The following is a 25,209-nucleotide window of genomic DNA, read 5'->3' on the forward strand; positions in this document are numbered from 1 at the left end:
TGCTATCTGGTAAAGTGAGATTTATGAGGCACCAAGGGGGTGGGGGTTGGACAGTCCAGAATGGTCCCTGAGAGAGGAGAAGAGGCCTCGTCTGGGCCACTGTCCTGGTTTTCTCCCTCTGGTTCCTCCTCGGACATGGGAACTGTAGAGCGTCTGGAGAGAAGAATGTCCCAGCTGGAGAAAATAAATCTGCATATGTGACCAGTTAAATTATATGGTATGTTGGACCAAGGGGAGGCAGTGATGTGAAAGAGGCTGAGTAGAAAGGTCAACGTAGTTAAAGAGCTACAGACCTGTTTTAGATAGACGAGAATCCTGAGATTGTTCTTGGAGTGTCAAATTGGGCACACAGAGGGTTGTGATGCAAAGGAATGTTAAGTTTTCTTTCTGTAATTTTGTGAATTTCTGTGAATTTTCCAGAGGTTAATCACATGTAGTATGCAGAACCAGCAAGCCTTGAGATAAAAAAAAAATGGCAGAATGCTTCACTTGATTTGTAATTGTCATAAATGTGTGAACCCCCCCCCCCACACACACACACACACCTCTCTAATGTTGGAACTGGGAAAGGTCTGTGTGCAACAACTTTTGTAAGTCTACATTGTGCTCTTCACTGCACCAGGGAACTGGCTCTGTTAAAATGAATGATTGGTCTACATTTTTTCACACAGTGCTGCTTTTGGTCTGTATTTTATTCTTCATACACTCACTTCTGTCACTTTTTGGGTGTACAAATGTGCAACACCATCAATGCCTTTGAGGAAAGAGTGCTCGTAAGTGTGGTCTGTTATAACCATTTGAATAATAATTGTGTCTCACAGTGATTAATATTGAGCATATTTCGTCCTTCAGGCTTTACCTGTGAGAATGGACAATAGGTGCACATACTTTTTTAAGTGACCATATACTGTATATTTACATTAAATGTTGTAGCTTGGGGATGTCCCGTAACCAAGGGGTCTAACACCCTGACCAAGTAATTGCAGTGTCCCCATGTCTGGAATAATGCCCCCTCTTTGTCCCAAATATACCCTCCGTCAGTGTTGTAAACACATGGCCTCAGCTGCAGCTGTTTTCTTTCTCACTTTCTAATACCGTCTCAGAGAATGATTGGTAAATTTAAGTGACAAGCCTTGCACTCTGTGGCCACAGTGACAGAGGGGAAATATATGGGGGGAAAAAACCTTTTTTCCCTTGTTTCATCAGCCGAGACTAATGGATCTGCCAGGAGGACCTTGACGCTGAACTGCAAACAGGATCCTTTGGGTTAGTGTGCCGCCCAATCCACATTGCCATCCGGAGAAGCCATTTGCCCAAATATCTTTGCTCTCCTTGCTGCCAAGTTTCAGGGGCATTTTGTCACAGCTGATTTAAAGAGATTAGACAGATTTGCTTACCTCCCTCTGGATGTGACTCTTCATCTCACATAGTGTCTGACCTCCTGCTGTGTTGCCAGATAATACTAATTCTCTGTTTTGGAAAATGATAACAGTTATGTTAAAGACATTTCTCAGGTATGTGGCGTGTCAGCAGGTACAATACTGTTTGAGGAAGAATCAATGCCAAGAGTTTTGGCAACATTTTCCCCACCACATATTTCCCAGTGCCCAGGCGATCTGGCAGGGCAGCACTCAGTCTAACCCATAACACTTCTCCAAAGGTTTATCCTCAGTGCTGTGCTTGGTCTGACTCAAGACTCGTGTGCTCATGTGTAGATCACTTTCAGAAGGAGAGAACTTCACATTGTATTAGGCCATATACTTAAAACTAAATACTACTTTAGGATGAGCCTTACTTAAGGCTATGAAATAATTACAGCACTTGTGTTTTAGTGACGGAAAATGCAAGAAATACATCTGAATACAAGTAACGACTGGAATTTAGTGAAATTACCAGTATATTGGACAGCCTGCTGCTAAGGCTCTACCATTTAAGAAATGGAGGGTTCAAAGTTTACACAGAGGTCAGGTTAGAAGTCTGAGCCCAAGTTGTTTCATTCTTATTGTCTTGAATATGGTCATTTACTAACTTTATTTCCTGATAGAGAGATTAGCTCTATCAGATGTAGTATCATGATGTATGATGGCAACTAATGTCAATGAAACAATGATTATCATCAGTTAATAAATCCAAACCCATTATTTCCCATTATATCAAATAAAAAAGAGCAGCCACCAATAAATTGATGGACTAATTGTTTCAGCACTTCATTAATAGCTTTATTAAGAACACAGCAAACACACAGTAAATCTATCAATAATATGAACTCTATGAATAACACATCATTTATTTATGGCACCATTGGAAAAAATCCTTGAGAGATTCATTTTAAGCTGTGGAATGAATTGTTTTTTAAAATGCAGAGTGGACTGTCAAGGGCCAAATTATCAAAGTGCCAAAATGTGAAATAATGTGGTATTTTCCTTTAACTGCCTTGTCTGGAGGGAGTTTTAAAAGGTTTTGCATGAGAAGCTAGCTTGACATCCCCTCCGCCTTAGGCTGTCAAATGTAGCCCATGTCTTTAATCAAGGTATACTGAGGGCTAGCTTAAAGGATGTTCTGGATCAGAGAAGGCTGTTTTGGACAGAGTTCACATGGGAGGCTGGAGGCGAGCATTAGCATTGCCTCCAGGCTATAAAACAGACAGCCAGCATCAATCAGGGTGGTACGTCTTGAGCCAGGAGATGGCCTACTATCATTCTCACAACACCTTAGCTTAGCCACAGTAGCTAGCTTCACCCTGAGGCAGTAAAAAAGTGCTAAACAGCTTTAGTAACTTAATTCTTAGAGTTGAGCTCACACAATCTGGGGATAGTGGAGGCTCGGAGGCGACTGCACTTTGACCATGGAGCCACTTTCAGGAGCTCAAGTTAAAAACAGCATGCCTTCAATAAGCATAGCAAAAACATGCGTAGAGACACTGTTGGAGACCTGATGTGCTGCTGCATGTTCTGCATCTCTGAAAAATCTGTCATCTTTAATGAGCATGATCATAGTGTTAACACAGAGGGGTGTGTGTATGCAGAGGAGGATACATATGGAGGATCAATGCAGAGGTTTAGCCTGATTCCACGGAGCGTGATGTTTAGTCAACACTGGCTATTGAAATCCCCACTGCCAGCTATCCCCTTTCACTTGTAACAAGTCTGGCTCAGTCACAAGACCCCTGCTTTTATGAAAACTTCAACCAGGTAACATGAGCTTCAAACTGGGATGTAATGCCATCATCTTACAGTGTCAATAAAGACCAGGACCCTGAAATTGGCCTTGACTTTCTAAGAAGAAACAGCACGAAAGGGGCTGGGTGCCCCCTCATATACCCTATTTTTATAACTCTATGATGAGCTTTGAAGTTTTTAAACATGATATTCTACCCAAAAAATCAGCAGGAACACTCACCCCCTTTATGTTTGAGAGGTGACTGTAAAAAGTTTGTAGTTGTCTTCTTCGATGGTGAGTGGAGGCTGTGGTCAGCTGGGATGGTCAGTTAAAGTAGGTTCCAATAGTAGCATGTTTTCACACCAGAATAAGTTTGAGTTTCATTAGTGAAGTGGATGAAATATGGGGGTTCCCGGAAATGTTTTCATTTTTTCCACTTCATTAAAAAAAACTGCTATTCCTTGTTAATTTGGTTGGGTAATCTCAACTCAACTCAACAAAACAAGAAATGCACATTTCTCTGGAATATCTAATCCCCCTTCCCCCAACCCATACTTTACCATATCAAGGACCGAAATTGGTAAGTTTACTAAATCTTTAACACTCACTTGTTCCATGAGCTAGTGGTGCACAAGAAGCTGCATTTTCCTTGCAGCTGATGTGTTTTGTGCAAAGTTTGTTCAGATATCCAACACTGGCGAGAAGCTTCTTGCAGTATATAATGTAGTTTTTTTTTTTTTTTCATTTTTGAATTGTGAATGCTTTAAAATGCCACAGTAACCATGATCTGCTGGGTTGTTACAAATCAGAGCTATAACCTGAGGTCCCACATTCATCCAAAACTGATCTGGAAAGAAACTGTCCTTGAAAAACTGTTGGTCACCTAACACTGTCAACACTGTCATTTAACTGTGATTAACCCAAACATCTCTGTTTCATTGTCAGCATCAACGTGTTCAGTTCAATGGTGCCACTGCAGCAATGGAGCACAACACATATTATATTTTAAGGATTTTTTTATGCAGGCTATTTACATGGCTTCACTTTGCTGGTGAGATATGGTATATCTTAAAGCAGTTAAAGGGTCAGCAGATACAGAGTTTAAATACATGCTGCAGATGCTGGTGATTGTGTCTGGCTCTCAGTTGGAAATGTTGTTCAGTTACTTCACTAACACTGTATCATCTTTAGCATGTCCAGTTGATGGACCAAAACAGATATTGATGATGATGAGGCTCCAGGTCAGAAAAGCATTGTTGTAGTTTAATCCTATTAATGAAGCTAGTGCAATCCATGTCAAAGATAATACTGTTGCTGGTTTCACAGCTGGTTTTCGGCAGCCTTCAATTGTTGTGCTGCTATTTTAAGCATATTCTTTGAATCTCGCCCTTCTGCTGACTCTGCAGAAAGATAAGCAGGCAATTCAATATATTGCCCTGAAGAGCAGCACAACATTCCAGCACTCGCTGCTCTCCAGGGGATCTGTTCCTAATTAGAAACTCTGAGGAGGAAACAAGAATGACATTCACCTTGTGGGTCCCCACTGACTGTAGCATTTCTAACGTCATTGTCGAAACTGTCTGATGACCGTTCTGAGGATCCCAAATTGAGAAACTGAAAGGGAAAAGTGTGGTGTTGTTGTTGGACAGGGAATTACAGTGTAATACTACAGCTTTGAAGCCCTGGCCAAACATCTGCTGGCTCTCCCCCCTCTCTGTCTTCTCTCTTTCTGTATTTCCCCTTACCACTCTTTTAATCTCTTTCTCCCCCTCACTCTCTTGCTTTCTTTCTCGCCTCTTATTTTTCCTCACCCTTACTTTTCAGATGCAACGGCACCTCATACATCTTTCATTCCTCCAAATCTCTCAAAATGGTTTCTGAAGGTCAATGATAATTTTCTGTGCTCAGTTAGTGTACCACTGTGTGCATTGTGACCTCCACTTTTCTTTTGTGGTTAAAAAACAGGCAATTACTGCCTGACAAGACATGTTGTAGCTAGAAAGTCCAATTAGAGCTCAGCGCTGTAAGAAGAGCCAATTACAGTCCCTCTACTGTCTTACATATTCATATTTTGTGCTGTGTGTGTGTGTGTATAAATGTGGTAGACAGCAGGTGCTGCTGCATAACCTCTCTGAATATTAGTCATTAGTTGCTGAGCGCCTCATAAAACCCCCAGAACATTTGGCTTTGTTATGTCAGACAAACTAGCAGGAGCATGTAAATCAGTTTAGGAAAAAAAAATCGATCATCGGACCTGTTCTGTTTTAGTGTTTCCTTAGGTAAAGAAGGTCGGGTTGGACAATAAAAGACCTGATACCTAATTGGAAATGAGCATTCATGTTCTCATCCTATGGAACACCACACATTATAGCTGTGGTTGGAGTAGAGAGGATTCACAGAACTCTGGATCACTTTGCTCACTGGCCTGACACACACACACACACACATACATACACACACAGACTGGAACCAGCCACTAATAGAAGGTATGATGTTAAAACAACAGTTTTAACAGGTTGAGAGGTTCTGCTATATGCACAGGTGGCACAGTATGCACTTCATTACCTTCTATTTGTTCTTTTCTGTGTCGGTTCAGTTTCTCTCAAACCCGTCCACTCCACCAACTGTCTCAGGCCATGTACATGTACAGTTATTTGTCATGTTTCAGGAGAAAAGTGAAAAAATGGTCTTTGATCGCAACTTCTGTCCCTTTTAGGGCGTGCCCTGACTTTATTTGAAGCCACACTAGAATCCACTTAAGGCAAGATTATCATAACACATTTGGTTTTCATTCATATGTTGGAAATTGAGTAACATTTGAACATCTCTTTATCTCCCAGCCCTGTGCAATATAAGACACTTGTATCATGTGTTGTACTCAGTTCCTAGAGGCTTTTCATTACATTACTTAAGTGTGAATCATCATAGAGAATGAACATATTACCAGTTTGGCTTTTCCTTCTAGCCAGAGTAAATGCCATAGAAATATATGTGTGGGACAGATAAATGGAGGATAAATTCATGCCATATCAGCATCCTTACCATGAGTTAAGAGTTGCATTAAGATACCACAGGAGGTTGTGTTGGCTGGAGTGTTTTTATGATGATGATGAAATAAAGTACAAGAAGGTTGATTTAACAGAAGATTCTGAAAAATCTGAAGGGTAACCAGATGCCAAAACACTATACAGTGGTTTGTAATTCTGAGGAAGAATTTTAACTGACTAGTCCTGTGATTATTTTGGGCCAGCGTTCTCTGTGTTGGCACTCCCACTGCATCAATGCAGTGTTCTCACTGAAAAGAATGGGGAGATAGCATTTTTTCAGGTAGTGCTAATATTGGTCTGACGACTGCCTTGGGTCATCAGCATGCTCTAAAGTAAGTGCTTTTTGGATCATAGAACAATGCTTCTCTTTTTTAATTCTTCATACAACTACTTTTCTGACTTTACATGGTTATAACTGTGTGAACGTCTCCCTATGACGACAAACGTTTGCCACGCTTTGCCACCATCAGATGCTATATAATGTAAACTACTTTGCTTGAAGCACACCCTGGCTGTTAGGCATTGCCACTAACAAGACAAAAATAAACAAATTGGTCACTGTCCATAGTTATTCTCTTTGCAAGTGAACACATTTGCCCTTCTGGGCCTACCACACCCTTGCTGATTAGTTTAGATGTATCATTCCATGTGGGTGCTCAGCCAAGTTATGTTTTGCTTTAATTGACTGAGTAATTTTTCTCCATCTGGCTGCCAATCTTTGGCCCAGATCTCCTCCTACGGGACAGATTTTCTGTGAAAACTGTAATCTGTCTACAGGCTTCTCACACATGATGGTCAGCCCACTTCTCTCAGGGCCCAGGTCTACCATGCTGCCAACTGGCTATTACAGTGAGAGAGTGACTGCTTTTTTATGTCTCTCATTTTTTCTCTTTTGCCCGCATCTGAATCTCCATTTTGTTTTTCTTACCCCTTGTCTCCAGTCTATTCTAGCTCTGTGAGAGTAGAATGTATGTACGCATTTTTTTTTTTTTTTTGCTTTCTGGTCCTCATTTATCTGCTTTTACTGTGCCCACTTTTTCCAGAACTGGATTTATAGGGGAACTGGGTCCTGTCAAAACCTCTCCGTGCCCTGCCATGTGTGCACACAATGGAGTCTGCAGCTTGGCGTGTGTGAATAAGACCTGCAGGGGGTGTCTTGACTATTTCTGGCCTATTTTGTTTCAGTGTGAAGCAGAAAACAAACAAAAAATGCTAATATCTTTTTTCACACATGCAGTTTTCTTTTTCATGTGAACCAGCTTTCATTCTAATGTCAGCTTTAATCAACAGCTCAACTTAAGAGTTGTGCAGTTGCTTTAACAACTAAAACAGTTTTTATTATTTAGCGGTCAGGGCCATTCATGCTTTTAATTCCCCACATTTGGACTTTTGCAGCCCTCAGCATTCTAGCATCAGTCAAAATGACAGTGCCTTTATTGTGGACAGTGCTGCAGCTGTCCGACACAAATAAATGAAATCATATCATTCCTGATTTAAAATGTCTGCATGGTGAGGTATGATCACGTCTGTCCCCAAATTATCAGACCATTTAACACCCACCATCTAAAAATGTAGTTGCAGAGTTGTTGCCATGTCTTCAATGCTATTGTTATGTTTTTGCGTTGTTCTCTCTTATTAATGTTCTAAAGATCAAATTTTAAATGAGTTCTGAGCATTATTATTGGGGTCCTCCTTCCCTCTCTGTCAAACACAGAAATTCCTGTCAGCTTTAGCTTCTGAAGGTGAGATGAGATTTGCAGCAGTTGGGGCTCACACTTGCCACTCTTGATAGTGAACAGTCACCTCAATTCTTTATCAGCACAGGAGATTTATTATTCTGTTTTCCAACTGGGTGCCAGGTGTGCTAAAGAGAGGAAAAGCTCCTACATTTGTGTCTGTGAAGAAGTCATACTCTCCTCTGTACAGGTGGCTCCAATTCCTCTTTAGCTTTTTGAGTTGTTGCAATGAATCAGTCTGTGAAAGCCCTAATGTGTTTCATATGGACTAAGCTATTCTTACTGCTAGGCAGACCTTTTATATTGCAGTATAGCAGAAAATAAATCAAAGTCTTCAGGAATGAAAACACCTAATCTCCACTAAAAGAGGAATGTGAAGCCTGAAAGTCTGTCACAACAGTTCACATACTGTATAAACACATTTAGATAGAGATTTGCATAGTTAAATTCACAGTTTAACGCTATCATCTGATCACAGCCTACTTCTCTAACCTTTATCCAGCAGAGGACCATCCCATCCAAAGCGAAAGTCCTCAAGATGTCCCTTAGCTATGGTGTAAGATTTAATTGCAGTAGTGCAACTGTTGGTGGGTGTCAAATACAATTTCATATGACACCATTACCTCCACCAGTCGAGGCCTAACAAGATCCTACAACGAACTTGATGGGTCCAAAATGAACTATGGTGACCTCTCCTGAAGCCAGACTGCACTGTAACATCTCTGCAGGAGCCAGAAAGTAGCCAGCAGGCGAGTACAGACAACCCACAGAAAGGTAGTGTAACTGTGAGGAAGTTAAGGCTGGAGGAGCTACACTGCAGCTACTGTGCATAATCCCATGTGCCTGTAGGCCCTCAGGTCAAATTAACTCTTGTGTTGACTGAGACATGACCCACTGTGGGGAAATTCAGGGGAGACAGTATTTCAGTGTGAGTTTGTGTGTACTTGTGTGTTTGTTGGAAGAAGGTGTGTTTATGCTGCACATAAGCTGTCAGAGTCAGGTTACCTTAGGCACCTCTGTGCTTATATAGGTATGAGGAGGCATGAGGCCACATGCAAGGGGCCAGGGTAGACTCCTCCACTGTGGTCTGTTAAATGTCAACTCAGTAATATTTTAATACCTGTTAGTGTATTCGTTGTAATATAGTCTGGCACAAATGAAGTTCAGCACTACTTTAGTTGGAGGAACATTCAGTTTTCTGTTTTATTACTGTTTACGTTACAGATGCTCCTAAAATATGTTTATCATGAAATATATCACATTACCTGTGAATTACCTGTAAATTATCTGGTTGACTGGTAATTTTAATGGTTACAGATCATGTAAATAAGTTGAATTCTGGTATCAAGAGAATTAAAATGGGAGAAATTGAGCATTAAACTTACTTCACATACGAGCTTCCCACTGCATCTCATGTCTCCCTCAGTTGACGGGATTTGCTTAGTTGCATGTTTGCAGTTCATTTCCTATTGAGAAAAATCCAGCTGCTGACAAAGACCACAAAATGTGATTGATAGTTCTGGGAAAAGCTAGAAAGCTTGAGTGATGATTTCCCCTCCACTAGCATGCACCAAACATTACACTGAAATAAAGTTTGAATATGTGTGTTGTTTAATCTACTTGCCATTTATTTGTTTGATTGATCAACATAAAGTTAATCAGCAATAATAATTTATTAGGCAAAAAATGCCAAACATTTCCCAGGTCCAAGATTTACTTGTTTCTGTGTTATATTTTTGGCATATAGGATTTTTCACATGGCAATTATAAACTAGTGATTAAACTTTTAAAAAATGATGTGGAAATAGGCAATGAATATAATCAAAATATTGTTGATCCAAAAATCATCACTTCCAGTCAATGTAACAAGTGATCCAAAACATGCCTTTCAGTTATCATTAAATAACAGCTTTCTGAAGTAGAGGAAAGTGCATTATTTATTACTGTGCTGGATTGTACTGCTAATTCCATGGCTTCTTTGCAGCAATCACAATAATCTTAAAAATTATTTAACTTTTTACTTTGCACTAGTTGAAATGAGTACCCATGTAGCTATGAGCATTACTTTATAACAGATCTGTGCAGTTGAAAATAATGTACGTCCTCTGTTCCAATCAAATTTCAATTTCTCCGAGGCTATGCTATATAACTGCTTGTACTGTGGCTGCTTAATACAGTAGGAACACACCTTCCCCTTGTTACCATGACTGTTTCTTTCCCAATGATACAGCTCTATGCTACAGGCATATTTTCCACATCATTCATAATACATGTTAATGTGATTGGTGTCTTGCCGGGTAATAAAAAAGGGCGTGATGGGTTGATTCACCAAGGCTTCTCCAACCACATTAGAGAGCTGAGCCATATGGCTGTAAGTACATTGGAGAAGTGATGACCTAATCGTTGGACTTATTTGGAGAAAGAAAAATGAGTTTGTTGCCATTTTTGTGGAAAGGTTTCCACTCATCGTTTTTAAAGACTGTATCTTCTACTGCACTTAAGCATTCAATCAGATTTACTGAAAAGACACTTGAGACAATTCTGAGCACTTTAGACTGCAGGGTTGCCCATTTAAATCCCAGAGACAGTGATGACATTTAGGGTGTGTGTATCAAACATACAGCAAACAGTAAGGCATTGCATACTGTGTACTGCATACTTTAGCAGAGCTGCAGTGCCTTCCCAAAGTCATTCTTACACAGTGTTGCTGTAAATACAAATATGTCTTTTATCAGTTTTCCATGGTAAAAAGTACAGTGATGTTATCCATAATCTCACTCTTGCTTGCACTGTATATGTTGGAAGAATGTGTCATGCATGGGGTTGTATCCAGACAAGTGGTCAGCTTTTTTAGTCTCATAGATATGATCCCAGTACTATGAAGGCAATACTCAGCGGGCCTTGACTTAGAGTGGTAAGCACACTATTAGCTAGAGGAAAGACACATTAGCTGTCAAAATGTGATCAGTGTAATCATGATCGGTTCTCTTGGTTTTGGTTGCCACCCAAAGTGATGTGAGTGTTTTTGTAATTGTGACAAGTCAGCGTAATGAGTACTGTAACAGAATAGTGAAGATGTCACCACAAACCTCTCATTAGTCATTGTACTAAAAGCACAAGATCTACAACTTTGGTCAGGGTATGGATGACGCAAGTAAACTTTAATTCAAGTGCAGTGCAGTGTTGTGCCATGATATTTGATTCATTCCTGAGTGGGAAGCCTTTCCGCTCTATGAGACTCCCTGAAGACACAGGATCAGTCAGAGCTGTGGAAAAGAAACAAAGGATAGGTAGTCTGGGAAAGTGTCAACCTCGCAGCAAGTTCCCATCTAGTGTGTAGAGTTCTTTGACTGTTCAGTAAAGCAGTAATGTGTCATTAAGGAATGAGGCTGCAAAGATCTCGAGAATCTAATGGCAGCAGGTCAGCATAATATGTAGTGTGCTTCTCCAAGCCATCTTTAGCCTTGCAAGTGGTAGGGCTCTGGAGATGACAATGCTGGTCAGTCAATCAATCATTTGGTCCAGACTAAAATGTCTCAGCAGCTACTGGATTGATTGCAATGGAGTTTTGAATAAACATTCATGCTCCCAAGAGTAAGAAGACTATTTCTTAAGGTGATCTCCCAACCAAGGTTAAGTTGCAATTTTGTTTTTGGAGTGAAATATCTTATCAACTATTGATTCAATTTATGTTAAAATCTGGTACACTTTAAAGGACCAGCGTGTAGGATTTAGCCATGAGAACGCAGATTGCTTACCCCTTACCCCTCCCTTTTCAAACATGTTGGAGTCTACAGTGGCCATCAGGTTACAAAATAATGTTAACTATAGCATTGACTAGTCTGTCAAGTGAAGAGGTTCATTTATATAGCTATATTTAGATGTTGTGTTCAAACATAAGTCTGTAAAACTGCAGGTAATAGCTGACATGTACTCTCTCCTTTATTTCTCTTCGTCAGTGTAAAAACACGAAAGGCGTTCGGTTTGTCCGCTCTGGGCTAATATAGAAACATGGTGGCACAACATGGCAGACTCTGTGGAAGAAGACCTGCTCCCTAGATATAAATGGCTGAGTCTAAGTGAACATAAACACACCAATTGCAGTACCTTTGTTGATTCCCTGTCTTCATTTAACATTTAAAACACGTCACATTTTAAAAAAAAATCATCAGATCAAATTGACTGGCACAAACTTTTGTACAGACATTCCTACTACCCAGAGAATGAATCCTAATAACTTTGATCCCTCAGCTTTTCCATTAGAGCCACCAGCCCTTTAACACTTTTTTTAGTTTAAGTGAAATATCCCCACAACTCTTGTAAAGATTGCATTTATGGTCCCCTGAAGATAAATCTTGAACAATACTTGTAACTCTAACATCATGTCAAAATCTTTGGTGTATGACCAAAAACCAAAACTATGGCAGTTCCAACAACCTCAGCTATACTTTGTGTATAGTGCTAATTAACAAATGTTAGCATGCTAACACACTAAACTAAGTTGTACCTCATGCACAACTCAGGATACAGTCTCACTGTGCAGCTTGCATGTCTGTAGACTTGTAGTCTTGTAGGTTTTTGTACTGCGTAATGTTGATTTGCCCAACTTGGAGCCACAGTTTGGGGATGACGGCAGCGCTACGTAGTACATAATGAGCAATCATGAAAAGTAAAATATTAACACATTAATCTTCATAATTACTAAGTGCTTTTAAAGCCTCTGATGATCTATGTTTTGCTTCAAGCTCCAGCACTTTTTTCTTTCCAGCTTCTTTCAGAGTCTGGTTTAGTAATGGTGAGAGCTTTCCAAGTAGGTGAAATATCCAGCCGCCATGAGTCCGCCTCAGATCTCTCTGTCATGCTGATACAGACAAGCCCAACATATTAGGAGTATAGTATTATACACAGGCTGAATATGCAATAGTGCCAAAGCACGCTCATTCACAGTCACGGTACGTTATGCCACGACTGACAAATGACAGTGACATTGTAATTTCCATTGTTTGATGTAAATCACCATGTGGGAGTGATGCTCACTGCCATCCCTGAGGCCATGACGATTGTTAGCAGTGCTAATGTGTTCATCTCTCTGTCTCTCTCTTTAGGTTGGTGGTTTGTTAGCACAGCAGAGGAGCAGGGCTGGGTGCCGGCCACATACCTGGACTCCCAGAATGGAACCAGAGATGACTTGGATCTTGGCACTTCCAGGACTGGAGAAGGTTAGCACAGACACACACAAAAAACACCACATTATTAGGTTCATAAAACACAGAAAAAGATAAATGTCATTCTGGCTGACTCGTTATTTGAGAAGTCTGTGTGGAACAGGCCATGATTTCTCAGTAATGGCTTTTAGTGAGTGGTTTTCCTGTGCTCATTCTAACGCTAAAAGTAGTTAACAGAAGTTACTTTACTAGTCGCAGCACCATGGTCAAATGGTACCAGACTGTAGCCAAAGGGTTTGCAATATTTTGGCACCACAGAAAATTCCTTTCATCTCCCCCGAGAGGCTGCAGCTCTTGCAGGAGCCTCATTTTGTTGTGACCTTTTTCCTCCCGAATGTTTAGTCTGACTGCCGACAGCATTTCATTACTGTGTCATAAGCCCCTTTCTGCTTTTTTTTTTCAAAGGAATCCAATAGATTCCTAAATATGCACACATGCATGCTTAAAAGTACCTGCAAAACTCAAGACAACCTCCGTCTCTCATTAACACGATGTGCGAGCCAAAATTGCTTCAATGAACTGTGCACATTCTGAAAGACCCACACACACACATATAAAAACACACAGTGCTATAAGGATGGTTGTCACAGTTACTGTTATTTGTTAATCTCAATTCATTTCTTGGATTATGTTTACACTCACACATGTCATAGATGTTGCCTGTAACAGTTACATCTCTTATTATCCCCTATGCTGTAGGTGAAATAGCAACATAATGGATGTGTCACATTGGTTGCCTGTGGATTGGATATTTGTATTGTATTTCTTTGTTGTTCAGAGATACTTAGATTTGATTTAGAATCCTGTTTACTGCAGGTTAATCTTACTCACAGCAGCAGGAGCTCTTTGATTAAAAAAAAGAAAAAAACACACACAGGTATTTCAGATCCAGTTAGCATAGTGAACCTGTTCTGAAATGAGAACATAAATAGATGCTTTTAAGTCCACAAAGGTGCATATGTACTGGTAGCGGAGTGCATGTAGCCTGTAGACTGAGAAGCCAAGTAATTTACCTATTCATGCTGTGCTGTGGCCTTGAGCACCCTGGATTTTATGACTGTTGACCACAACCATCTAAGCAGACCAAGTCTACAAACCCTTCTGATAGTTGGTCTTATTGCTGTGCGCTGACACATGTTTATCCATAATAGGTGCAGGTGATAACAGAGTGGCTCTTTTCAAATGCAGGGCTCACATCTCCAAGACATATTCAGATTGTGCTGCCTTAGGATCTGGCAGCTGTGTTAAAAGGGATACTCTCTCATTACATTTGGTTATGTCACTGTCTTCCTCCACTGTTAACAAATGCACTCAAGTGAATTTATGTGGGATGTACTTCCCCTCCACCCCCCTTCCTCTATCAGTGGCCCCCATTTTCCCATTAGGCCTGGTGTCTTCGTGTTTGCACACATCGTCGCTTCTTATTTCTGATCTCCCTCTTCTTGCCTCCCGTCGTCTCTTACATCTCATTATATCTGCGTGGTCTGTAACCTAATTCCACTGACAGCACAGCTCACTGGAGAGGAACAGACAGACACAGCCCTGGCCACGCTGAAATTACCTCGAAATAACATTTCCCCTTGTGCCTTTCCCTTAGCTGATATTTCAATTAGGAGGTCAACAGGAGTAGGGTGGCGCTCAGTGGAATGGATAGGAAGCAGAGAGGAAATGACAAGTAGCAGAAGCTCACAAAGGGCGAGGGCGGATGTCGAGCGGAAGGGAAGATGGAGAGATAGGAGGGTGAAGGTGAAGAGAGGACAGAGGATGGGGAAACTGAGTGACAGAGAAGAAATTAGTTTACCACAGTTGCAAGATAGATAAAAGACAAGTGTTGTTTCTATCCATCCTTCCCCTCATTAATGTGTTTGCTCTTTGTGTGGCCTCAGAGAACGCACTAAGATAGGAAAATGACTCATCATATTGTGACTGCTACTTTATTATACAGGGTTTGAACTAATAAGGAGTGAAAGAGGTCGAGAGTTCAGCACACAACAGCTACAGACTATGTAAACTCTGAGATGCTGTATGTAGACCTCATCAATTAACATCTTTTATCAATATGATCTGTTCTGTCAGCTCATCTCAACTCTTCAGTGGAGAATATAGTAATGTTAGCTGCCTGATTTGCTAATTATCATTATCATAATCAGGTTATTGTCAACCTACCTTATTGTTTTTGTTTTAAACACTTCCTTTTTGTTTGGACACTCATTTCTAAAATCTTGAAATGAGCTGATTTCTGTTTGAAATAGGTTAAAATATTCTCACTGCAATGGCAGATTCCTTTCGGGATATACAGGTTTTTGGACTCCATTATAGGGAGAAATTATAAGATAAGATGCAAGTTTATAGTATATATACACATAAATGGATCCTTGCATATGTCTATGCTCAGCTGGGTGCTCAAAATGTGTTCCTCATTTATGGATTTGTGTTGTGGAGTCAAGAAACCACTACAAATGTTGTATGTTTGTTCCTTTTCCCTGTTTTATATCATTGTAAGTGTTGATCAGACAAAACAAGTAATTTAGAGATGCCACCTTGGACTCTGGGATATTGTAAAAGGCATTTAACCCCTTTTAAAACATTACATAGTCTAAGCAAATGATGTTAGAATTTATTTGGGAAAAATTCCCAATTTAGGTGATGGTTGTGGTTGGATGGCACACACAGAATTTTGAGTGGGAATTCTCATTCGCCACTTTGTCTGACTTGTAAGGAGAAAGCTGTGTGTGTTTTATGACAGTCCCACTGTAGCTGTCTACTTACCTTCCTGTCAGAGTGAAACCTAACACTGGGACCGCGATGTCTGCTAGCTGATTCTGATGATATGTGTGGGGAGAGAAATATGGAAAAACTTGCTGACGGCCACTGTCAGCTGAAGGCAGCTGTGATTTTTGTTTTTGCTTCACATTCATGAGAGGGTAGGGAGGTGGGGTTTAAGTGTGGTCAGTGTAGGTTAAATTAAGAGCTCTCTGCCACTATTAAAAGTTAAGATGGGATTTGCTGTTTGTTGCTGTACAGGTTTACATATTAAACTAGTAGGTTAAAGTACATTCTGCTGTCCCTTGTCAAATGAAAAAACACCCTAAAGCACCGTATTAAAGTACAGAACTTTCAACAATAAATACTAATACAGTACAACACATGGTGGTGAGGCACAATCCATACTAAATAAATAAGAAGGAAGCTAATCCTTCACCTGGAATTTAGATTTTTGCTTTTACACTTAACATTTCAGTAATTAAAAGATATGACTTAGATTCAATTGCAGAATATGTTTTGAACCATGTAAACACTGCAAAACATGATCTACTGGCTTCATACTTGTTCTACAGCAGTTGTTTATTTGTCATTGTCCCTTGGAAGCCTTTTCTGTGCTACTAACAACAGCTTTTTTGCTAATTTATGCTTCCCACACTAACTCCATGTTTGTTTCCTTTTTTTCTCTTTTTGTTTGCTCCTCATCCTCATCAGTTACTAAGAGACGCAAGGCGCATCTGAAGAGGCTGGACCGCCGTTGGACCCTCGGGGGTATAGTCAACCGCCAGCAGAGCAGAGGTGAACATAGAGACAGAGGGCACACTCACACACACAATACACATGGCCACTGGAGGCAGGGCATGCCAGGCCACACTTTTTTATGGCCTAGACAGTGCTTGTGGAGAACTTGAATATATTATTATAGGTGGCTGCGTCGGAGGTTGTGACAATCATTGCCAATCACATTCTCTGCTTTCATCCCCTTTAAATGCAGGACTCCTCCTGTCATGACATGAATGAATCCTGTGGAGAGTTTTGCTCAAAGGAAACCTTTTGTTGTGTGAGACCTACAGACTTTCAAATATGAATACAGCAACTCAAGTATAGTGACAGGAGCAGACAATGTCTCTTTTAAGTTGAATACACTTTAGAATTCTTTCTGGACATGTTGATCTTACAACCGTCGTGTATTCTGTGCATAGTGTGCCGTTTAATTTGTCAAATAATGATCTATCACTATCTGTCATTAAATATCACCTTAGTGTGATATCTACAGTGAAAATGAAGTTTGGCTTTTTATGTTGTATTTCTGAACATATTTTTGATTTCATTTGGTCTGTATTTGCCTGTTGTACATAGAAAATGATTTACAGAACACTCCTTCTCCTTATACTGTAAAAACAATATACAAGCCCCTCCTGTGGCCCCACTCCCCTGTACTTTCACATATTTTGCAGCCACACGATAAACAATCTTATTTACATCCTCACCAGTCGACCAACAACAACTGGCCTCAAGGATTTACCAGGAGCAGCATATTGGGTGGCCATGAGTCAGCTCTGACAGTAAAATCTCAAGTCTCACTCCATCAAACTGGGAAGCTCTTCAGCTGACACTGAGCTACAAAATAATTGGAGTGTATTAAACAGATTTGGATAATTAAGGCTATTCAGCTCCCACAGCACAAACGCAACAACCTTGACGGCCACTGAGCCCTGTGAACATAAATGATTGTGTAACAGTGTTGCTGCTTAATTAAAGCAAGCTCCCTCAGGTTCAAAATGTTGTTAAAGACTTTCACATTTTTGCTTGTAGTTCTTGAAAAAAGGCAAACACTAAAATGTTCTTGAATGCTTTTCATTGCATTTGGCAGGATACCTGTGGTTTTGTCGAGTCACTGCTGCTTTAATGCTGAAAGAGAGACATGAGTCTATGTCTGAAGAAACACAGTCACTTCTCTTGGGGGCAAGTTGGCGCTTTCTAATCCAGACGTCTCTCAGACTTTTCAGTTAGGCACCTGTCTGGTTCCAGGATTAGTCAGGGACTTCTAACAGACGCCTTTTAGTTATGCTTTATTTATGGAACCTGTTCCATGACCGTATTTATGGAACCTGTAAATGCTCTAACAACAATCTTTGTTTCTCATCATCATAATATAGCCCACTCCAGAGACCACTGTCTCCCTGACCAGTGGGCAGCAGGGCATAGATCAGTGATTAATCAGAGGAGATGAAACAGGGCAAACTCAGGTCAAATAGCATGTGGTTCTACTCCAGAGAGCACACAGGGACTGTACAGGACAAAAACACACTGATGTAAAAACAACTTGGGCCCCTGCTTCTTTTACAAACACACACTGACATTGACTAACCTTTTACTCACAGGTTTGAGTGGCTAAAGGGCAAATATCAAAGGTTTACTGTTTACAGTTTACCACCATTCAAGGACAGGAATCAAAGCATATGAAGCATATAGTACATCAGTTCAAGGGAACGGTGTTAGGCAGGTCTGCTGGAATCTTACCTAACTAGACATGTCTCCCAGAACAGTCAGACCTGGCCCTAATGAGCCAGTGGAAAGTGAGAAAATGGGGCAGCAGCCCAATCTGCTGACTGGTTTTAATCACACAGACCTCAACTTCTAAAGAGTGTAGATGAGTCACCCAGCTAGCTGTCACCAACAGAAAATGAGGGTATGAAACACTTTTGGCCCTGTTCCAGCACCTACTGTTTAAGACACCTAGATTTTACTAGATTTTACTTTCTGAGAGCAGAGGCAATATTTCAACTCACATTTTGTATTACTTTGTTTACTCTTTTTGTTTTGTACAGTGTGATGGATCCTCAATTTTAAGCCACATTTCTTTACACTTGAACTTACTGTATCACTTCCAAATGGTTTTTTATGTGTACAATCAAATGACACAATGTATCCCCAAAAGTGTGTCCAGTATTCCCATTTGTGCATCCGCCTCTTCTTAGTAGTGCTTATGATGCTTTCTAACCCATCATCAAGTGTGGCCATTCAGAACAGGTATAAACACTTTTTTGTTTAGATGTAGTCTTCGTACAAACTAGTTTTAAGCATATCCCACTGTTAAAGCACACTAACAGCTGACACTACATGGGTTTCAACTGTGGCAAGGCTTTATAACCTCAAAGCTCTGTCATGAAGATGCTTTGTGTGTCAGAATCGAATGAACAGTTTGAAACACATCGCTTGGTATCCAGACTTGTTTGTTGGCATTTGGATCTCAGAAGGTCCAAAAACATGATGATTGTTTGGACCGACAGCTTTGTGCACTACAAGTGCTGGAGCTTTATGTTTTTTTCTGACCTATTTATGTAGCAAGTTCTTTTGTAGCATTCAGTAGGCAAACTTTGTTTAGTTTAGATAGGGATTTTGAAACGCTGCAGTGTACCTCCATGATTTATTGGTTGAAGGAAACATACTGATAAGACCTCATGTAAGGTTAGAAAGGACTTGAGAGAAACTGAGGACACAAGAGTTTCACATGGCAGTGAGTTTTACTGGCTACGTTGCAAACAAGCTAACGGCTCCTGGACCAGTGGCTCCTTTTCCACCATTGAAAATAGTCTCACCATGAAAACTGCAGCTGCTGCTGACTGGAGTCATGTCAAACTTAGTTTCTGTGGATTTTCCAACTTTTCATTCACCACAACTCTCTGCTTTGTGACTGTATTACTGTCTGCCGACATGTTGTCCATTTACTGTACGCTGTCTGCATGCTTTTCACTTAACTTTCACTTCAACTGTTCCTCAGTTTGACCTGAACACACAGGTAGTGGTTGTGATTGTGCTGAAATGCTTGGTACACCAGATGGCTTGGGGTAGATATTGGGAATAATATGAGTGCCAGAAAGTTAAGACAACTACCGGAGAGTATAGGAAACTGGTCTGATTAAGTGTATGTTATCTTCAAAGTTGTAGCACTGTTAAGAAAATAAGAATTACTTCCAGCTAGGACCAAATTTCAGTCTTTAAACCTTTCTCCTATCCTTATCCTCCACACTCTCTTGTCACCCCCAATCCCCCTCTATGCTTTGTGAATGGAGGCACCACTGTCCCTGCCTGATAATGCATTGCTGAGCTGGCGATAAGAAATGGGTGAATGAGGTTTTACAGCTCTGCACAGACACTCGAGATACAGTTTGATTTAGTAGCACTGGCAAAGGACAAAAACAAAGACTGATCACATAGGATTTATGTTCTCAGAGGATGTAATTTGCTAATGGAAGAAAGCAGTCGTACACTCTGCAGCCTGTTTGCTGACACAGATTTCTTTGCCTTTTACGGGATGCTTCCTAAAGAAGACAAGGACACGATCCCAAGATGTAGACAATAAAATAAGGGCACATTTTGGAGCTCTTTATTAAATTACTGAACTTCTCCTTTTGTTGCTCTGACACAAAGCCAGGTTAGGGTGTCTTGACCTCTCTCAGAGTGCAAATTGGCTACTGATGGCAAAGTGACCTCATTGTGCGCTCGGCAGGGGTGATGTCTTTTGCTCTGAGGTTCAATACGAGCCTCCCTCCCTCCCTCCCTCCCTCTGCCCCGCTGACAACAGTCTGTGCTTTTACAGCAGGTCCCTAATCTGATTTATAGAGTCCCGCTGACCACCCACTCAACTCACTGTTCTGTCCCTGCAGTGTGACACCAGCGCCAACATACACAGACAGAGATGGACACTGAGGCACGTGGACAGCCCATGAACCACACGCACACACACGCACACACACACACACACACACACACAGATGTGAATAATAGATGTGATCAATTTAATCTTTAATTCTTTATTCTGGTCCTCAGGGAATTAAAAGCAACAACATGATAATCTACAACAAGCACACACATTTTAGGTAGGCGTTCCAGATTTGTCTGTAAGCCACCCATTTGTTATTCCCTGTCCATCTGCAAGTACTCACTCCAATCCCTACACACAGACACACAGGTTCGAGGCCAGACATTCCACTCCCCTCCACATTACTGACCTCAGCTGTTCTGAAATGATAGGCAAGAGAAGGTGTATGCATCTATTGAAAGCATGCATACATGAATAAGCATGTGCATACATGCCTCTGAGATATTATCCCTGCCCCTCACATTTCCTTTAACAGCCTCCTTCAGCCATCTAAGGTCACATTCTCTCTTCTCTAACTCAGGTCTCATGTATTCTATAATGTTTAAATCCCTTCCCATAGTAGTTTCTTTCTCCCTTCTGCCACATTTTCTGCCACCAAAATCATCAAATTACATGTGTAGATAATTTTTTTCTCCTTTGTGCACTGCACCAATTTATCAAACAGTGAAATGAATCAGTGTGCTGTCCACTGATCACCTCTTGCACTGCTGAGAAGCCTGGTCTGATCTATCTACTAATCTTTTGTCTCCTTCTCCGCTCCTTTCTCTTGTCTTGGTGCTTATAAATCCCCTAACCTTCTCCTGCTCCCCACTAAACCCACTGTAGGATTTCCCTCCCTACAGGGTCTTAGAAGCCTAGCAGAGCGTGAGAGAGAAGTGGCTGTCAGATAGGGATCTGAGTAGGGAGATCTTGGTCCAAATATGTTCTCTCCTCCAGGGAGGCCTTGATGTAGGCCTGCTGCTAGACAAGGAATCTCCCTCTGGAGAGAAACGAACACTGGATCAGAGTTTAAACAACTTGAATGAGGTCTAGTGTGGATAAGAAACAAGCAGCAAGGGGGAGAGGTTCAGCCAGTAGAGGGAGCCGTTTGATAGTATTGTGAGGGACAAGGGGGAGAGGGTTGTATTGGTATGGAAATAGCCAGAGTATTTTAAGTAGGTCACACTCACCATTTTTCCCCTCGTAAGGCTTTTTGGAACGATGTAAACTACACAGTGGTTTAAGCTAACAATGTAAGAATGTTTAATGATAACATTTCACTCACTTTGTCTCTTTTTCCTTTACCCCTCCTGATCCCCAGAAGAGAAATATGTGACGATACAGCCATACACCAGTCAAGGGAAGGATGAAGTCAGCTTTGAGAAAGGGGTCACCGTGGAGGTCATCCAAAAGAACCTGGAGGGCTGGTGGTTCATCAGGTGAGAAAACACTGATGCATAAATGCTGCATCAGGTGACAGAGCCGCTGCTGTAAGGAGCATCAATCCCAAGTTCCCTGCAGCTAAACAAGAAAAATGGAATCTGTCTAATTCCATCCAATTTCAAAGCGAACGAGTCCTCAGAGAACACTGACATTGTTCGTAGAAGTCATTGTTTAGTGCTGTGATCAAGGCAGCGGTTTCCTGCAGCTCTCATTTGCGTAATGGTATTGAGAAGAAACCATTAACATATGGTGCTCTCCACAGAACTGGCTGTTCTGCCTGGGACTTCTCGTGTGTGTGTGTGTGTGTGTGTGTGTGTGTGTGCCTCTCTACATATTTGCTCATGTGTGTGTTGTTTACCAAGCCAGTGTGTATTTCCTGCCAGTTGTTTGTTTCCTTGTATCCCCGGGGGCATAAGAGTGGAGCTCCACTGCACAACTGATTACTATCACATGCTGTCTCATGGCATCTCACATACACATAAGAGTATACCTGCTTATATATACACAGGCATACATACAGAGTCCCTGTTTAAGGTGTTTATGCTGGTATGATATTCATGGTATATGGCCAATATGTACTCTATAAACACACTGCCTGTTCAAACAGCTTGTTCACTTCTCTGCACTGCAATGCACGAAGAACCATTTGAGAGCACCTTGTCCAATAAGAAATAATCCTCCAGATGTACTTCTGAGTCATGTTGCTCTCAGTAGGCCTTTTTTGTACAGTGAAGTCCAAGCATGGAGCTTTTTTAGTTATGGGGACTCCTTGTGGTCACAGTTGGAGTCATGGAATGATCACATCTCCTCTGAGCAGAAAATGGCCCACCTAGAGGCAAATGACTCAGAGTTGCATTTGGAACATTACTTATTGTTTCACAAAGCACTCTAAAATGACTCATTTAGCATAACAATGAATGTTGAAATGTGGGGAAGCAGTGTCTCTTTGCATATATTATGCACTCTGTTTACTTGCCTGTGGGTACCCTCACTTCACTAGAATGAGAATAGTGTTGTTTTTCTCCAGTACACAGGATATTACTGCGTGTATTTCATTACATACTTTCATGCAAGGTTCTACTAGGTATAGATTATGGTTCCTCCAAATTCAGTCATACTGCAGTGATTCTAATTGAGGTAAATATTAAAAAACAGAATGGTCAAAATCACACAACAGAGGAGGAGATGTCCTGATTTTTAGTCCCTACATTTGCAATAGCATTATTTGGTTTAATTTGGTTTATACCCATTACTCATGCTAGCTTTAAAGCCTCATGCATCAAAATGATAAATTATGCTGTCTAAAACTCAAGTCCAAGATAACTCCAATGACATACTTAGGAGGAGTAAACTAAACTTTATGTTTAAAATTGGTGCAATACCCCTCTAAATGTTATTAAATATGGAAGAATTCAGCTACAATATTAATCATTTCCTCTTTATGTATTCCAGATACTTAGGGAAAGAGGGCTGGGCCCCTGCCTCATACTTGAAAAAGGTGAAAGAGGATTTTTCCCCCCGCAAGAAGACCTTGACGGGCCCTGTGGAGATCATCGGCAACATCATGGAAATCAGCAACCTACTGCAAAAGAAGTCAGTCAGCGAGAAGGACATTCAGACAGATGGGGAAGGTAGCACCACACCAGAGCGTCACATCTCCAAGAGTGAGATCAGTCTGCCAATGCCTTATAGCTCTGAAATCAATGCCGAGACAGGCAGGAGGCTGAGCGCAGGCCGAGACACCAACAGTCCATGTCTAGGAATAGCAGCAAGTGCTGCTCTAAATGAGAATAAAGGGAGAGGCGAGCCAGGGTCCCCAGCTGTTGCAAGAGTGGCACCGCATAGAGTGGAAATTGGTGAGTATTTGTGGTATTATAGTCAAGAATTTAGCTTTCTGTACTAGTGAATAATGAAGTAAATGCACTTTAGCTACAGGGAGGAGGATTTTTTTGAGACAATAAGACATGTCATTTCCCATTTGTGTAGGCTTCGATGCTGTAGGTAAGCTACATGACTGGTGTATCTAATGGTGGTGGTGATGTAATAATGAATCACTAAACACACACTAACCTGTGAAATGTTTGCTGTGTGGATTCCCTCACATACTAAGAATGTATGACCTGTTTGTGTTTCCTACCTTAGATTTTACCTTTTGAAGACTGAGTTCACTGCAGTAACATTTTAATCTTCTGTCATTTTGTTTATCAGGGTCTCCAAATCTGAGGCAAAAACCTCCCCCAAGGAGAGACACCAACTTGGTAAGACATTTCTGCTGCCACCTAAAAATACACAAGAGGGCATTCTTTAATGTTTCTGGAAGCATCACATGTACCCATGATTAAGAATGTTCTTGTACATTTACAAACACTGGTTTTAGCTGAAAACGTTTTCACTGAAGTATAAGTATAATAAGTAAGAACAACAACATGACAAGAAAGATAAATAATTAGCTCCCAGGTTACTGCAAGAGTTGGCATAGCAACCATTAAAAGACAGTAACAGCACAAGGTGCTGGTGTTAATCTATTATTGTACACTCTTATATATTCTATATAATATGACATTATTATCATGTGCTGTCATAAGTCATATCATGAAATAATTGACAATGTCATCTTTATTATGTCTTTAGTCTGACTCATTCATAGGTTGTAGTCAGATACAATATAATGATACCTAATTATGATGTCAGCCTTTCATATCTTTCTTCCTTTGCTGTACAGGGATTCCAGTTACCTAAGCCACCAGAGCCCCCTGCTGTGGAAGCAGAGTATTACACTATAGCAGATTTCCAGTCCTCGATCTCTGATGGCATCAGTTTCCGTGGAGGACAAAAGGCTGATGTAAGAGGCCAGATCTACATTGTTGTCACTGAGATGAGACAGTCAGGGCTCATTGAATATGTATGTCTACTGAGTGCTCCCCAGATAGACAGGAAAGCTGAGGCAATAGAGATACGACCTTGAGATTGTGAATCCATGATGATGTAGACAGAATTTGCTCTGCAGAGGCTCAGGTGAAGATAACAACATGGATTCCTTCAGGGTTTGTTTTTTTTTTTAGAAAAGTTATATTGAGCTGATACTTTTAGACAATGTGTTATCCTTCATTATTAATGGTCTCTGAAAGAAAATATAATATAATGTAATCAGTTTGTTTTATTGTTTGTACTGCTTTAAGTTAGGCTAAGGG

The 25,209-nt window shown here is 40.8% G+C and overlaps 1 protein-coding gene across 5 annotated transcripts in view; it reads left to right on the forward strand.

Annotated features, from left to right (window-relative positions):
- sh3pxd2aa (SH3 and PX domains 2Aa) overlaps window positions 1-25,209 on the forward strand; it is a 96,305-nt gene that overhangs the window by 61,723 nt on the left and 9,373 nt on the right. For 3 of the 5 annotated variants that reach the window (XM_018678415.1, XM_018678417.1, XM_018678421.2), the window contains 7 exons: window positions 13,048-13,161; window positions 16,645-16,728; window positions 21,897-22,014; window positions 23,471-23,874; window positions 24,005-24,019; window positions 24,227-24,276; window positions 24,741-24,860. In XM_018678415.1, coding sequence (XP_018533931.1) covers window positions 13,048-13,161; window positions 16,645-16,728; window positions 21,897-22,014; window positions 23,471-23,874; window positions 24,005-24,019; window positions 24,227-24,276; window positions 24,741-24,860 — 905 coding nt within the window. The remainder of the gene's footprint in view (window positions 1-13,047; window positions 13,162-16,644; window positions 16,729-21,896; window positions 22,015-23,470; window positions 23,875-24,004; window positions 24,020-24,226; window positions 24,277-24,740; window positions 24,861-25,209) is intronic. The other 2 variants (XM_018678416.1, XM_018678418.1) reach the window with 1 other exon arrangement.

This window comes from Lates calcarifer, linkage group LG5 (assembly GCF_001640805.2).
Source record: "Lates calcarifer isolate ASB-BC8 linkage group LG5, TLL_Latcal_v3, whole genome shotgun sequence".
NCBI lineage: Eukaryota > Metazoa > Chordata > Actinopteri > Centropomidae > Lates > Lates calcarifer.